The 14301-nt window shown below is 37.7% G+C and overlaps 1 protein-coding gene across 4 annotated transcripts; it reads left to right on the forward strand.

The window, feature by feature from the left end:
* Window positions 1-1954: 1954 nt before the first annotated feature.
* Window positions 1955-9553, forward strand: tmem177 (transmembrane protein 177). Of its 4 annotated transcripts, none has more exons than XM_034694460.1 (3): window positions 1955-1979; window positions 6216-6474; window positions 8488-9553. In XM_034694460.1, exons 2-3 carry the CDS (start codon window positions 6274-6276, stop codon window positions 9217-9219), a joined length of 933 nt encoding a protein of 310 aa, XP_034550351.1. In that variant the 5' UTR covers window positions 1955-1979; window positions 6216-6273; the 3' UTR covers window positions 9220-9553. The 4 variants fall into 4 exon arrangements, with proteins under 4 accessions (XP_034550351.1, XP_034550349.1, XP_034550348.1 ...); XM_034694458.1 differs by lacking the exon at window positions 1955-1979 and adding an exon at window positions 4579-4692; XM_034694457.1 differs by lacking the exon at window positions 1955-1979 and adding an exon at window positions 4580-4710.
* The last annotated feature ends 4748 nt before the right edge of the window (window positions 9554-14301 follow it).

Consider the following 14301-nt stretch of genomic DNA (forward strand, 5'->3'; position numbering starts at 1 on the left):
TTTCTGCTATTACTTCTCTGATTTTGTTTTTCATGCTCTTCCCTCTGCTTTCTTTCTCTTCTCTTCATCCTTATGACATGACGGCACCCCATCCCCTCCATCATTACAACAGAAACCCACAAACACACCAACACATGCAAACATAAAAGGACTCGCTTTTCATTATATAAAACTGGAATCTCCTCTGCCACCCCTTTCTGTTTTCAGGCATACATAACAGCTGTCTCATCTGCAGTGGCAGACCACAAGCTTTCTAGAGTCCACATATAAATACCTTGTACTATGTTTCAAACTACAACAAGTTCATAAACACCAACACTCATATAACTGCATACACACATTCAGAATCCCACTTCACATATCTCTCTTTTTCCTCTCATTCTTGACAATCTAACTGAGGAATAGTTTTACTCCCTACCATTACAGTCTATGTTATTTTATTTTATTTGTTCTGTGATCATCATCACATAACCTTTTTTGTGTAATGTAGTCTACCAGATAACTTTATTTGATTATTGCTTTTAAAAACTACCTTTTCTTTTCTTCTCTTTTCTGTTCTGTTCTGTTTAATATTGAGCACTTTTATATCTTTGCACTGTTGCATATAAAATAATAAAAAATGAAAAAATAGTAAAAATGAAAAAATAAAAAAAGAACCCCATGTGACAACCTCTAGCTTACTGACTACCCTTAAAGGCTTACATTTTTAAGATCCATCCAGGAGTCTGTTCCCAACTGAAGAAGCCTTTTAGAGTAGAGGTGAAATGTCTTGAAGTTATTCTAGTCCATGTGTATTTACTAATCAAGCTTTAAAAGCTCCCCATACCTGGTCTCCCCTATAAGGGAGGCAAAGATGGTCTGTACAAAGCAAGGATCAAAATACAGCTGTTAATATTTTTTTTTCAATATAGTTTAGAAGTTGCCAGAATCAAGACATGGATTCAGGTATAAAGAGTTTAAGTAAAAAATAAGAGAAAAAAATTGACACTATTATTAATTCAAGACAAATTGAGTCCTCCAGTCAACACAACTTTGGGAGAAAAAATAAATAAACAGATGAAGGTTGTGGTTTTACTTGTGAAGTGTGTATTCATTACTGAATCTGACACCCGCTCGTGTTGTCTGCAGGGCTCCTCAACACTGGGGACACAGGTTAACACCCTCCCACCAGTCTGCATGTTGCATTAACGACGAGGAACATTTAAAGGGAGCTTTACAATGAAACGAAAACGAAAGAAAAGATGAAGCATTGAAGAAAAAGTTGTGGCTAGAAAGGAAAATAACTGGTTTGGACTAAGGAGATAACAGCCCTGGAGAGTCATTGGAAAACAAAGATGACAGACTGAAGGCTGACTGTAGACTTCATTCCTGTTCAAATGATAATTGCACAAAAGACGTCCAGCGCCCCCTGCCGGCTAAAACGAAGGGTGTCCCGTCCCAAGAGTTCTCACTGAAGTTACCGTAATATTTGATTGAACAGCCTACAAATAGTCGGGCCAGTATGATGAGGGTCCCCCGCAGCCCACGCAAGGCAGGGAGAAGGGGCCGCAGTCAGGAGGGCCCCACCCTTGTCTGTCAGTTTAAATGTATATTTTGTTTGTGAATGACTTTAATTCTATTTTAAGATAGACTCTATGGCAACAGGAATGTGATTTGAATTCCCAGAACACGTGCTCTCTCTAAGAAGCGCGTTATTGTTCGCCATGGCTCAGTTCTAGATTTGCCGAATACACTCTATTCATGAAGCATCACTCACAATGTGTCTGATGTAGCCATGGCTACACTGTTTCTTATGCTTCCTGTAACTGTCGCAAGATATTTCTCAAAACTGAAATATACTAGAATCTATCTGAGGAGCAGCATGGCACAGGAGAGACTCTGGTCGTGTAGAGAATTGAAAATGCGCACACGCAGTCTGGATTTAAAGAGGCTGGTTTAGGAGTTTGCACATCGATACGTCCAAAGATCAAAGCATGTAGGTTACTCAGCTGCAAGCCTGTAAGAAAGCAGCCTTCTAATGTAGCCCTGTTGCTGAGGTCTGTCCTCTTTTTGGGACTGTGAGACAATGAGGAGGAGTCATGCACCGGAGCACCATGGACAGCTCCAGCATCATCTCAGCCACAGGAACAGCGTAACACTTAATAGTCAGTTATGTTAAAAAGCTCAAACTGTTTCAAATTGACTTATAATAATGAGCTCCAAAAAATATTTCACTTCTGAGTCTGATACTCTGAGTTGTTTTACCCTCAGATAGAACACTCGAGTTTCACAACATCCTAATTGAGTTAATTCACGTGACTATAGGTTCACTAGAAAGAGACAACATGAATGGGGCTCCCATAGATTCGCCATGGCAGCCACAGCCGACGAAAAGAGGTCTGCCCACTTCATCGTTGTGCAATAGAAATGATCATGTGCGCATAAAACGAGTTTGACATATTTTCGGAAAGATAGCAGCAACACAGAGAGAAACCGCGTTGCAGATAATTGCTGCGGGAGTTAATGCGTAAATTTGAATGTGAATCTGGATCTTGAGTCCCCGGGTTGAGGCTTGCACCTCCTGAGGCTTATCCCCTCCTGACTGTGCCCTGTCATCGTGTACATGGTGAGCCCCTGCACAGTGGTTAACTACAGTTCCAGGACCGCTCCAGCAGGACAAGTAACAGAGCTTTTATTTCGTTTATTGGTTGGTTCTTTAGATCCATCTCTATTACGCATGGCACACAGAACTCAACCATGACCCAGCAGTACGAATAACATATCCTAATATATTAACATACCTTTCTTTATGGAAGCGCCATGTTATCAATAGTTTTGCCAATACTGCCCCCATATCTAGAGTTTTGCATAATTGATGAAGTTACCTTGTATAATTAACCTATGGAAGATGATCAGGGCCACTGGAGAAAATAATAATAAATGAGGTCAACATTTTTTTAATTATTAATCTGAGAAAAAAGTCAGAACTCTGACTTTTTTCTCAGAACAATAATAATAATAATATAATGTTTGTTTAACAAATTTACCTTCATTTTTTTTTCCAGTGGCCCAGATCCTCTTCTGTATTAACCTTATTATATAGCTTAGATAACCTACATTTTTCTGTCTTTCTATATTGACTGCACATGATACAAGAAACACAGAACAGCCAAAGCTTGCAATTAAATAAACAAGGTTTATCATAAGCTATCTCAAGAAATTAGCATTTATTTATTTTTATTTATTAGTTTATTTGACAGGGGCCATGCAAAACAAAAACTGTCAAGCCAGAGTTAGCTATAAGCTAATTTTCATCTGTGGTCCCTGGGCAGGAAGATGTTAACAAATGTACAATACAAACGGAAAAAAAACAAAAAAAAAAACATACTAGCATTTAAAACAATACATAGACTACTCAACACAGTCCATCACTAATAACAACACATTTAAAATTACATTTCATTGTCTCTAATTTGATGCATTCAGATGATCACATCTGGACATTTAAATGAGTCCCTGCACCTCCTGAATATAGCTGCTTTGAAGGTGGTCATTATCAAATCTTTTGGCAAATTTTATTTTGAATTATATTGAAATAGTGTATTTGATAAAAACAATTACCAAGAAACACATTACTTGGAATATTAATTTCTTCTATTAATATTATTTAAAATTCTTACTTATTGTGAATAGGAGCAACTGTAATGGCTGAATTTCCCCCGGGATAAATAAAGTATTTCTGATTCTGATTCTTGTTCTGATATTATTTGAAGAGATGAGGACATTATTTTTATTTTTTAAATTGTTTTAAGTTTTTTTTATTGAACCTGTATTAATAAATTATACATTTATCAAACATTAGGATGAGGATAAATAAAATTCAGATTAAAAAAAAGAGCATAGATAGGTGTGTTAAGGACATTAATATATATATCTTATTTTCAGGATTCTTTAATCATTACTTTGAATATACACTCATTTTCTTATTTTTATTAATATTATTACTCTTAATTTAATTATCATTGTTATATTCATTGCTTTATTCAACTATTTACCTGTTTACTTATTAGAAGTACATCAACACAATTATTTTATTTAATATTATTATATTTTATATACATTTTATTGTTATGTGTGTATGCGTGTATGAATGTATGTATGTATATACAGTATATATATTTATTATTTTAATTTCTGTATGTATGTTTGTATATATTATTATTATTATTTTATTTTATTTATTTATTTATTTTTGTATGCGTATATATATATATATATATATATATATATATATGCATACATATGACTATGTTTAAAACATGAAGAGATGTTTGAAATAATGGACCTGTATTGTTAAGTTTACGTTTTGCCAATAAAAACTAATCTTGAGACAAAAAAAAGATTATACCCTTAATAACTTTTGAATAAAATTATCTGATAAACACAATAAATAAAATAAACAAAAAACATGAATTAAATATCAGGCATATAACCTAAATATTGGAGCAAGGACATTACAATCCTAAAACAAGACCATAACTTAAAGGAAATTACATTAGATGGACTATGCGCCTTTAGAAAACAACTGTCGTAAAACTGTCGTGCACCAGCTTTACGACACAGTCTGTTTACGGACAGGATACACTCACAGCTGAGGAGCTGTTACATACGGTTACATACTGCAGACTGTCCTTGTAGAGATGTGGGCAACTTGTGAGTATGAAGACACCGGTATGTTTGTTTGATATGAAGAAGATAAAGAGAGTTATTCTAATGTCGTATTGTTTTTGCACATGATGAGGTAACGCTAAGATAAAGCGGTCACTGTAAGACGCATTTTATTATCAGCTCGGCTAGCTAAGGTCACTTTTACATTAACAGGAGTTATGTGTCAGTAGTTGCAGGGTTAGGAGACATGAAGATATGCTTATCCAATGTGCTCGGGGCATTAATTGTTTAGAATTAGAGGTTTGTTCGACAGTGAAATGAACCTTTCACATCATTTCCATCCGAGAGCAGTATTTCATCATTGCTAACAAAGTGACTCTTTGAATGAGGAAATAAAAGTACAAATATCAGAAGGGTGAGAGGAAGAAGCAGAGATGATGATGGTTAAGGTGTAAATGATACTAAGAATTATGATAAGTACTATTGATATGATTTCCGTTTTTATTATCATTACTATAATGATTTATTATTTAGTTATAATATTTTTATTTATTTGTTTATTTATTTTTAATTTATATTAAATCGAACTAATTACTAATATTATTATTAGTAATATCATTATTATTATTATTAGTTGTAGTATTATATCTCTTTATTTATAACAACTCCATTTCTTACTGAACTAGTTTCCCCCCCTTCTTTTATTTTGGATTAATATTATTATTATTATTATTATTATTATTATTATTATTATTATTATTATTATTATTCGTTTCATTTGTATGTGATGGTAGTAAAAAAAAATTTATGATTGTTGTATTTTTTTATTATAATTATTAATGGAAGTACGATTCATAAATCCTTTTTTTCCCTCTATTTTCTTTCTTTTTATGTATTTATCTATGATTATAATTATTTAATGTTTGGTATCTCTAATCATTTAGCCCCCCCCCAAGAATTGTTTTCACTACCATCTCCCACCCAGTTTATCTCAAACTACTGTCCTATTTGATACAATCAAACATACAAAGAGACACACGCTCACACTCACACTCACACACACACACACACACACACACACACACACACACACACACACACACACACACACACACACACACACACACTGAAATGTTCACTTGTTGTCTTTCACTTTGTTTTGTATATTGTGTATGGTATTGTCATGTCTGTCACCCGTCTTGTATTGTTAAGCAACACTTTAATACTTTTTTTTTTTTTTTTATAAATATCAGAAGGATTTTTTAAATTTTTGTATTATACTTTGTGTTTTAGCTGTGTTATTGAACACAGTAATGGAATAATGCTTGTTAGTTGTGCAGCAATCTCCCTTTCTGGTGGTGAAGTCCTCTTTGTTGAGCTTATAGGCACAAGACTAGGCTAGGGACCGTCACTTACACTGGTCAACAAAAGGTTCAGCACAGGTTTAAGATCACTTCCACTCCTTAAGAATCAGCACAAGGTCATACCCTTTTTGAATTCCCTCTCTGTACAGAAGGTCTTTAACACCTGTTGTGATTGTCACATAACATCATCTGCCTCTTTCTCAGATGCCACTTGCTGAAGTCTGCAGAACCTGACTGAAACTCTGAAACAAAAGAGCGTGACATGGCATCTCAGTTCCTTAAGTTTTCCGTGCTTCTTCGGAAGTACCGGACTCCGCTGATCATCACCAGCTGTGGCGGGGTCTTTGCAGCCAACATGTTCTACCATGTTTTTCCTGACATATCGTATCGTAAGCTGTATCAGGCCTGGCACAAAGGAGAGCCAGTTGAGCTGTCTGAGAAGCTGGAGGATGTTTTCCAACAGGTATTGTGTGTGCGTGTGTGTATGTGCAGAAGGCTTTATCTGTGCATTCTCTTATTTGTGTTGCTTTTGTTAGTGCCTTCCTTGTTAAATTTGATTGAATTCCTTGAAAACTAAACGTGGATTGTACAATTACTTTGAGATTGTGCAAAAGAGGGTGGAATGAATCGGCCAGGAAACTCTTAGAAAGCATTTGACATTACAACATTTAAAATATTATATTTGAGTAGATAACAAACACATGCACAAGTGTTTCACAAAAGTTATAAAAGAAGAGTCAAATAAATCTACATATCAAATTATAGCTCTCACAAATTCTCAATTTCATTCACCACAAAGTGTCACAATGTGCAGTGTAAAGAAGGGACATGTACACTTGAGGTCAAAATTATTAGCCTCCCAGGAATTCTGGAACATTTTCCTTAAATTCTGCCCAATGTTTGAATCATTGATAAAACTTGATATAAGCAAACGTTCACCAGTGTTCTTTAGTAGCTTTGGTACATTTTGGAATGTAAAATACATTTTTAGGATAACTTTATATCAAATATGGTGAAAAATGGCGTGGTCAAAATTATTAGCCCCCATGTGAATTTTTACTTTTAAAACACACCTGAGCAGTCAGCTTGTTTCCTAACAACACCTGTAGGTCTGTAAGCTTCCTAACAACAGCTGAGCATTCAAACAGTATTGAGATTTACTTGATGGACTCTAAACAGAGCACTTGAAGAGGTTATTGAGAGAGACTACTCTTACTAACCATGCCAAAGACAATGGAAATCAGTCTTGAGCTCAGAAAGAAGATAATTGAGGCTCATAATAAGGGGGAAGGCTATACTGTCATTTCCAGGCGTTTTACAGTGTCTAGAATAGCTGTACGTTGCATCATTGCAAAGTACAAGGAGACAAACTCTGTTAGAAACAAACCTGGGCGTGGTAGAAAATGCAAGATTTCAAGAACTTTGGAGAGGAAAGTAGTTGAAGATGTCTGCAAGAAGCCCTGGACATCTTCCAAGGTGATTGTTGCTGACCTGACCTCCATTGGAGTTGATGTTTGAAGGAGCACAGTTGTGAGGGATCTTCATCGTAGTGGGCTTCAGGACCATCGTCCCAGAAGAACCCCTTTACTCAAAGAGCGGCACATCAGAACCAGACTGAGGTTTGCCCGAGAACATTTGAAAGGTAAAGATGAGTTTTGGAAGTCCATCCTTTGGTCTGATGGAACTTTTTGGGCATATGGATGTTGTTCATGTTTGGCCAAGAAAGGGAGAGTCCTTCAACCCTCAGAACACGGTCCTCAGAATTAAACATGGTGAGGGGAGCATCTTACTGTGGGGCTGTTTTGCAGCCTCAGGCACAGGAGATCTTGTTCTGGTGCATGGCATCATGAAAAAAGAAAGTTATGTTGACATTTTGAGGGATAATGTGAAGAACTCTGTTCTTAGTCTAGGCTTTGGTCGGCGCTGGGTCTTCCAGCAAGACAATGATCCAAAGCTCACGTCAAAATTGGTCAAACAGTTCTTAAAGGACACCAAAACCAAGGTCCTGGAGTGGCCCGTAGAGCCCAGATCTAAATCCTGTGGAGAATCTGTGGCGGGTGCTCAAAGTGAATGTCCATGCTCAGAAACCATGTATTTTGGACCAGCTGGAACAATTTGCATTGGAAAAATGGGCCAAAATCCCTCCAGAGACATGTGCCAACCTTGTAAAGAACTATTTGAAGAGGTCGTTTTCTGGTGTGGCGCAGAAAGGGTAAACTATTGACTACTTAGGGCCAGGGGCTAATAATTTTGGACATGCCATTTTTACCTTTCCTTGTTTTAATTCATTGCATCAATAAAATATCCAAGTCAAACATAGTGAACATTTGTCTTTGTTATTTTGGAAACACATAAACTATAAACACTTGTTTTTAATGGTCATTTTCATGGAGAAATCAAGGGTTTTATCTGATTTCACAAGGGGCTAATCATTTTGACCTCAACTATATCTGAATGTCATTGTTGTCATCTGCAGGTGATGAAGGACTATGGATCGAGTTCATCTAAGAGTATCTCTGCATTCGCCTCCTTTGGGTTCCATCCAGTCGGTGCTGGTGTCCCTTGGCTCCCTGCAGGCGCCCAAATTGGCATCCCAGCGAACTTTAACAGCACAACAGACGACCCGAGCGGCATCACCAACCGCACCATCTTCATCAACGGGGAAGTAGTGGACTGGAGCAGTGATACTGGCTCAGCTCTGAAGGAGGCGCTAGTGTTTTCCCTTGATGCGCAGAAGTTTGCCATAGCGCGAGAAGTGGCCCGCTTGCAGTCTGGAGGACCTGTTCTGACTGCTGTTGTTGCTCCTTTCTGCCTGAGCGGTGTTTGGGTGTACAGTGTGGTGCTGAAGCAAATGTTTGGACTCCACACGGGGCCGCCGCTGCTTCGTGGGGCCGTGAACGCTTTGGCCCTGGGTCTGGGTGCCGTGTCCTACCTCCTCACCTCAGATGCCGTGAAGCAGTGGGTTGACTTGAGCTCAGACCGACATGCAGCGGGAGTGTCCCCTGATTATGCCAAAGGAGGGGTCGAATTTTACAGTAAGATTCTGTCCAGAAACGTAACACTGCGCTCGCTGATGGGGCAGAAGGGAGAGGATATGTACGCTCCGAGTGGAAACTTGTTTCCTGCTAACCTACTACAGCTGAAACACACACCGTACACATCCAGGAGGGACAGGATCCTCACGCTGCTGAAAGAGGAGAAAGCTTGAGAAGAAATCAGAGAGGAGATGTTGTAAAGATGGATCTCACTTTGGTTTACCTTAAAAGCTGCAGAGTCCCTTATTCAAATCCTACTTTATGCTAAATGAAGTGGAAGGGTGCCTGACTTTTTCTTTTCAGCTGGACAAAATCATTTTTAACATATTTGTCATCAAATTTGTCATACCACCCATGCTAAATGTAATTTTTGAACCATTGAGTGCACAACCAAATGAGGACATAGTCTTTTAAAGGTGGGTTTCAAATGTTTTATTTATTCTTCAAAGAAACTGTCTAGTGGGGTAAGTCTGTACTTGTTGTACAAATAAAAACTTCTGAAGCCTGTTCGTTGTATGGGATGGAATATGTTATTGAAGAGACACAAGTGAACAGTTTTTGCCCAACATATTCTGATGTTTTATGGCTGAAGATATTACAATCATACACCTTTTGGGGATGAGAAGCATTGCAAAATATTGAGCTTACCATATCCCCCCCTCCAAATAGATGTACTGCATACCTGCTAACATTGGACTGTATTGGACTTTTCTGGAGTATCGTAAAATCAGCCTTTACCCAGCAACCCTGTCCACATATAACCCTAAACCGCAGATTAATACATTCAATAAACGGATATATAAGTCAAATACTTTAAATAAATAAAAAATTCCATGTCTAACAAATGGACAAAATTCCTCAACATTTTGAATGAGAGAGTGAGTGAGTGAGTGTCAGACAGAAGCAGAGTAGTGAGCTGCTGCAGTGAGGAGTAACACACATGTACGCAAGGTAGAGTTTTAAAAGCCTTACTTTAATTTAAGAGGAACTGGAGATACCCATGTGCTGAATAGAGATGCTCTGACACTATTTTTGGTGCATGGTTCTGTCACTTCCTCATTACAATGGAACTTTGAATGGAATTTTTTGCATGTTCTTTAGAAAATGACCTTTGAAAATCTTTAAAGGAACATGTCTCCTCACAAAGTTTCTGCTTGTTTTATATCATAGACTGAATAAAGTATGGACGTAGTGTCCGTGACGTCACCTATCTATTTCTGAAGAGCTGTTTTGAGGCCAGTCGGGGGCAGGATCCATATTGCTGTTGTTGAGTGATTGTGACGTAAAGAGGCGGGCTTTGAGCCTCCTCGCCAACAGCTAGTGTTCCCACCTGTCAATCAAGTCAGCTGTGCCTCTCATTAGAAGACTAGTAATCTCAATATACTGAAATTGCCGCATTAGAAAAAAAATCACTCCCCTACAGTGTGTGTGGATCGAGAAATTATCTATCCAGACTACACTCGTCTTTTGAACCAGGCTGTAAACATGTTTATCTCTGCTGTAAAGATCGGCTTCTTTGAATGGGTGTGTATGTGGTTTCCAGTGGATCCTCAATGAACTGCAGTTTTTTGGACTTCTGCATTGGACTCATATTTTTAGACCAGAGTTTGCTGCTTGATTTATATATATTCACATACACTTGCTCTGGTACATTGTTTCCAAAGAGATGGAAAACTTTTAATATCTTTATTTTTTTTCAAAGGTGAGTCATTTCTTTAAGTAGCTGAATCAGCTAATCAGTTTATAGATATATGATAAAAGAAACTCAACAAGTAATTTTTACGACCATCCAACACTGAAGTGGTTTCCTATTGCAGGCATTCAGCATGGCCTTCCTTCAACATCTAAACAGACTCAAGCATTTGCTCTTGGTTTTGAAGTGCTCACTCAAATGAATACTTCTTTGTCTACTGCCTGCAGAGAAATGGGATCTCAGTGCTAGTGAGTCGTGTTCATGAACCTGAGGCAGGTAGAAAAAGGAGGACAATATGTCAGACTGTTATGATATGGACTAGCAGTTGAAACCCCTGGAGCTGTATGTGCTGTTCATACGTACAAGCTCAAGTATGTTGGCATGGAACTGTGCTTTTTATACATACAGCCATCTATAATTCCTTATAACATCTAAGTGATCATGCTCACAATAATGAGCTGCAGCTTTACTTTTTACATGACAGGTCAGGTATCAAATAAAAAAAGTGACTCAGACTCAGATATATTTCAATCACACTTTTGATCTTATACCATCTAAAATGAGGTAATAGCAGAGGTATGTAATTTGTTGAAAATACACGTAGATGATGTAATGACACTTTTTCCACCTCTTTGTTTGAAGGTACACCATGTTATTGAAGTAGCAGCAAAGTGAAATCTTTCTTTTTCCCCGATAGGTCAAAATAGTTACAGCCAGAGGGCACATGTGATAGAACCAGGACATAAAATCATGCAAATGATAGAGCTGTAGAGGCAGTTATTCACACAGACGGCATGGACTCTGTGTTCTTTGACAGCAAGTGTCCCTTCAACATCATTACCTTGGATGAAATTGCACTAGCTGTTGCAACAGATTGTGGAACGTGGCACCCTGTCCCTTCTTTATCTATTTATTACATTTGAACTAGAATCAACCTCTCCTCTTCAGTTCATTCTGTATAAAAAGCACATTTGAAGTAAAAGGTAAGTGCTCCCATGACTAGGAATGTCCCTGAGTCATAGTGAAGAGGGAAAAAGGCTTTGACTGGTTTTTATAGGTCTACTCCATCATGTACTCACTACAAAGGGGGTTTAAGATATGCATATCAACAACACTGGGCTTATTGTCTTGTTCTCACCACTCCGCTTCATCTGCGTACTTCATTGTATGCCAAACAGAGATACTGTACAATGGTCCTTTGTTCGCTGCATTGTACGCTATTTCTGTTCCAAGCCACTTGAGGTCAGTACAGCCCACATTACCTCTCTCTCACACTGTGTTACTTTCTATCTCTCTGTGACACCATCTATGAATGACAGGGCCAGGGATTCATTTTGTCTGAATGGGCAAAGCTTGGACTCGAAGTGAAAGAGATCCAGAGAAGTGATTTTCATAATTACATTCATTTTCAAAATCACAAAATTACATCCATTCTGAAATTCAGAGTCCTGTCAAGGACATGAATGTTATCGCATGAAAGTCAGGTTAACAATACATTTCAGTTGAAATGTAATCCTAGCAAGTATGCAAGCATAGTGTGTGTGTGTGTGTGTGTGTGTGTGTGTGTGTGTGTGTGTGTGTGTGTGTGTGTGTGTGTGTGTGTGTATGTGTGTGTGTGTGCATCAAACTATATCAGACATCAATTATATAAATTCCCATTGCTAATTCCCTGTCTAACAATTGAGGTTCTTTTATATATAAATTTCTTAAAAGATTTGTCTATTTGGTGTTATTATTGTGAAATAAAATTTTCATATGACACTTTAATTCTGTAGCTATTATTCAAATGTTATTTATATGCACTAGCAACTTTCTAAAGCAATGTCCATCATTATTTACAACCTTCTTAAATAAATGGTGTATCCTGCAATACAATATACTAATTTCATTTATTGGGTAACATTATTTGTACATACATTCAGTTCGCAATGCATATTCAGCAATGATCAAGCATTATTATAGGAGACAGGCCAATATCTGTCATCTGTCAGCTCTTAATATACAGTATCAGTTACCATATGGCCAGGGGCCCCCTGAAAAGATATCTCAGTGGGCCCCATCACCACAGCCAACCCTACAAAATATACCATTGCTGTTATAATACTGGTTTATTTGCATTAAACAAAAATATATGCTTAAAACTATCCTGGTTAACTGACTCAAATCTATGCTACATATCAATATTATTTTTTTAACAATTTCTCCAAATGTAGCTGCACAATATTAACCTTCAGACTGTCCACCTCTTTAAAGAAGATTATTTGAAGCCAAGTGATTTGTTGAATAAGAACAAGAGGGCATTATTTAGTATAATCTAACCTCATGAAGTCAAATAAAACTCTAAAAACCTACATTTTACCTTCAATCAGATTCAGCCACACCTGATGCTGTGAAAATATGACAATTCCCCACTTTAGGCATTAGACGCACATCTCACGGAGCTATGGAATTCTGAATGTTTTTTTTATTTATTCAGACTATTTTAGTTATCTTATTGCAGTCATAACAGAAGAAAAGAAAAGTGGAGCAGGAAACACATTTTATTTCAGGCCCATTAAGGGCCCCCCTATCCACTTGGGCCCTAGGTCAGGGGTATCAAACATGCGGCCCGTGGGCCAAAACCGGCCCGCCAGAGGTTCCAATCCGACCCGCGGAACCACTTTGTAAAGTGAAAAAAATTACAGAGAAGACATTAACTGCAATTTTTCAACAAAAGTAACTATTATTTCAGATTTGTGGGGGTTGCATAAAATCATAGTGCTGATGGAGACCTTTTTTCTCAAAGTGAGGAAATAGATTACCTGCTGTTTGTACAATCTGGTTGAGATTCATGAAGACTTTTTAGAGCACTATAAAATGATCCACCAACTACTAATGCTAGCACTACACCCCTACATACAACACTGTCCAGCAAGCAACTTTTCCTGCTGGACCTGAGGGATCCAAAATAATAAACTTTACCTTCTTCATTATTATAATCGCTCTGTTCTTTTGCAGAAAACATTACACACTGTGTGTCAGGTGAATGGGTAACCTGTGTGTTCGGTGTGTTCACAGCAGGTTTCAGGGCTTAAAGAATAAAATACTCAGCCCACTATAAGACTCATCATGGCAAAAATACAACGGCTGTTTTTGTAGAAAGATAGTTCATTAAATGTGAACATTTTCAGAATGTACTTGTACTTTTTTGCACTAAAACAAAGGGAAACATTTAGAGTTTTCATCATTTATAAGTTATTATGTTAGGATTTTACTGGTCCGGCCCACTTGGGCTGTATGTGGCCCCTGAACTGAAATGAGTTTGACGCCCCTGCCCTTGGTAGTCAGTCCCACTTTCCCCCCACTACGACGCCCCTTCATATGGCGAACATGCTTTGTAAGCTGCATTTAATTATGGCAAATATAAAGCGATCGAAATGGTTTGTATGAAAGGGTCAAAATGCATTTGGGCGTTAAAATACATGGTGTTACGGAGCTCTTGTATCATCCAGGAACATCCAAACAAAGTGCGCGCCTCTCTCCATGGCCCCGCCCCTGTGCGCTCGGTGTGCGCCATGACGTC

Source organism: Notolabrus celidotus, chromosome 10 (genome assembly GCF_009762535.1).
Source record: "Notolabrus celidotus isolate fNotCel1 chromosome 10, fNotCel1.pri, whole genome shotgun sequence".
Classification (NCBI taxonomy): Eukaryota; Metazoa; Chordata; class Actinopteri; order Labriformes; family Labridae; genus Notolabrus; species Notolabrus celidotus.